Here is a 3,044-nt window from a genome sequence, read left to right as displayed (position 1 = left end):
CGCCAATCGCCAATTCCCGTGTTTTCGTATCAGAGGAATTTAGTAAGAAATCAAAGAACATAACAAAAATATCAAGAGAGCAAAATGCAAAAAGGAAAGAGCGATTGATATATGGCCGGAGCAGAATCTTTCATTGAGTGCCCAGAAACAAAAGCTAACCGGGAAAATAGCAATATAACATGCAATGCAACAGAATATAAATAGTTGATTTTGATCACCAAACTCTCAATATCTAAAGTCACAACTTACCTGGATACTTTTGAGTTTTAGCTACATATACATATACACATAGATCTGGCCAGATAGCTAGTAGTACAAGTACCCTCTCTCTCTCTCTCCGTCTCTCTCTCTCCAAAAGAAAGAAAGAAAATGCCTAGGGATAGGGACCCCCTTGTTGTTGGACGAGTGGTTGGTGATGTTTTAGACCCCTTCACAAGGTCTGTTTCTCTGAGGGTGACCTACGGTACTAAGGAGGTTAACAATGGTTGTGAGCTCAAACCTTCTGAAGTTGTCCAACAACCTAGAGCTGATATTGGTGGAGACGATCTCAGGACTTTCTACACTCTGGTAAGTTTCTATCTTCCATCCATCACATATATATACATACATACAGAATTGAGAATATATGAAATTAACATGCACGGGTTTCATTAATTAACTCCATTAATTGCAGGTCATGGTGGATCCTGATGCACCCAGCCCAAGTGACCCCAACCTAAAGGAATATTTGCATTGGTGTGTATCCTGTAGCGCTCTCTCTCTCTCTGCACAGGGATATGTATATCTTTCCTTAAGCTTAACTCACTTCTTAATACAGTACGAAGAGTAATTTGCCAGCGAGGTTTCAACTTCTTCTTTATGCGTTTATCTTTCAAGAGTGGGGAAGGAGTGTAGTACTGATACTTCTGATTGCACGAATGTTTCAGGTTGGTTACCGATATTCCAGCAACTACTGCGGCAAGCTTCGGTTAGTTGTCTCTACTGCATCTTCAGATCAGCTTTGAAATTTGACTATATGTGGTTCTTTCTTATTTATGTTTATTTTAGAGGAATCTTTTGTAATTATACTTTTTTATTTCTAACCATTAATTTTGTTGTATTGTTAACAATAAACAAGCCCACATATCTTAATCATAAACCCTATATTATGTTAAGAATTAATCACACATTAATTTGATGAAGGACATTGCATGAGCTTATAAATAAGTTGGATTACTCCTTATTTTGTCAATTGGTTTTATGATGAAATCTCAACTTTCTTCATAGTATCAGAATAGGTTGTTCCACGTGTGAAGCCAAAAGGCCACACGTACTCCACGTTATCCCGTTGTGTTGTTTATGGGTTAAGCTTGAAAAATTTGTCACGCTTGAGAGGGTGTGTTGAGAATGAATTATACATTGATACGAAAGAAAAGACATTGCATGAATTTATAGGTAAGTTAGGTTACTCTCCATTGCCAAATATATTATTCTAAAACCTAAACCCTAAATTCACTTTGAAGAAAATTAACAGACATAAATTATCAAGGAGTGTGTGAGAAATAAAATGGGATCTGTGGATAGCACACCCTTTTTTTTTCCAGTAGCAAATGTCCCTTTGGGCCTATAAGCTCTGTGGTAAAGGTCTTTTCAGGAGAAGGCTTTGTTATTAGCTAGGATCTCCCAGGGTAATAATTTTACCCAAACCCTAATTGTCTGCCATGAAGGAACCCTTATATTCAAGCATGAACACTGATAATGAAACCCATATATATTGATCATGCAGGGCAAGAGATAGTGTGTTATGAAAGTCCACGGCCAACAGTGGGGATTCATCGCTTTGTTTTGGTGGTGTTTCGCCAATTGGGTAGGCAAACGGTGTATGCTCCGGGATGGCGCCAGAACTTCAATACCAGAGACTTCGCCGAGCTTTATAATCTTGGATTACCGGTGTCTGTCGTCTATTTTAACTGCCAAAGGGAGGGCGGCTCCGGTGGAAGGAGAAGATAACTTTGATAATAAGTAAGGGTATATAATCTATAGATCACGTTGTCGAAATTAAACGATAAAGAGATATATGTAGTCCGCAAAAATAATGATTATATATACTACTACTACTACCGCTGCTGCTGTAGTACTACAACTATAGTAATTAATAAAAATAATTTAGGTAGCTGGTTGGGGAGCTAGTCCATCGATGTGTACGCACAACTGGTATAGCATTTCGACATGCTTGTTTGACAATACATACTTTTCTTTCCAAGAACTGCAACAACTAGCTATCAACGTGCTTGTGTGGCTCGGACTAAAAGCTGATTATTTAAGTAAATAATAAAGTGTTTGTCTTTTTGCTCCAAGGAATGAATTGTTCTAAATACAAAAATGTCGTGTGTAATTGTCTATCTAAGACCATATGGATCAAAATATTCATAATATACACAGGTATTGTCCAATATTAATTGTTCACTTCTTTTAAGGGAAATGTTATTGATACTTTAAACATCTTATTTTACACTTCTTGCAAGTGTATTTTTCTTTCATAATATAGGAAGTTTGAAAAGTAGAATGTGATTTTTGGAGTGCTAATAACAATTCATTTTAATTGTAGCTTTTTTGTGAATGAAATAAGAATTTATTATAAAATCAATAAAAATGCTAGCAAGATATGTTCAAAAAGCGAGTCTCCTACGACTCTCTTTCTTAGGCTTCCACGTGGCTGGGAAAACCAAGAAAAACAAGAACACTAAAAATACTTTTTCTCTGAGGTAAGTGATGTCACCGGCAGTCAGCCGGAAGATCTTGAAGTCAAGCTTCCCCTGGGTGGCTTCAAACACCGTATGGTGTGTGTCTTGACTCTTGGCTGGCCGCCTACCTCAAGCTCAACCCTGTTGCTAGCGCTCCAGGGTGGAGATTTTCTTGAGTTCTTGTAACTCAGGGTGGGTGAAGGTGGGGGATCGAGTGGCCAGTGGCGAAGTCATAAATTTTCGGAAGGAAAGGCTGAATTTTAGAAGGTAAAAGGTCCCAAAAAATATCGATAATCACATCATTTTAGATAGTAAATAATA

General features: G+C 37.6%; 1 protein-coding gene across 2 annotated transcripts; it reads left to right on the top strand.

Annotated features, from left to right (window-relative positions):
• The first annotated feature begins 220 nt into the window (after window positions 1-220).
• Window positions 221-2,336, top strand: LOC103451170 (protein HEADING DATE 3A-like). Of its 2 annotated transcripts, none has more exons than XM_070808915.1 (4): window positions 221-567; window positions 674-778; window positions 927-967; window positions 1,766-2,336. In XM_070808915.1, the coding sequence occupies exons 1-4, from the start codon at window positions 370-372 to the stop codon at window positions 1,785-1,787; spliced, it is 366 nt and encodes a 121-aa protein (XP_070665016.1). In that variant the 5' UTR covers window positions 221-369; the 3' UTR covers window positions 1,788-2,336.
• The last annotated feature ends 708 nt before the right edge of the window (window positions 2,337-3,044 follow it).

This window comes from Malus domestica, chromosome 12 (genome assembly GCF_042453785.1).
Source record: "Malus domestica chromosome 12, GDT2T_hap1".
Classification (NCBI taxonomy): Eukaryota; Viridiplantae; Streptophyta; class Magnoliopsida; order Rosales; family Rosaceae; genus Malus; species Malus domestica.
This window is presented reverse-complemented; position numbering and strand designations above follow the sequence as displayed.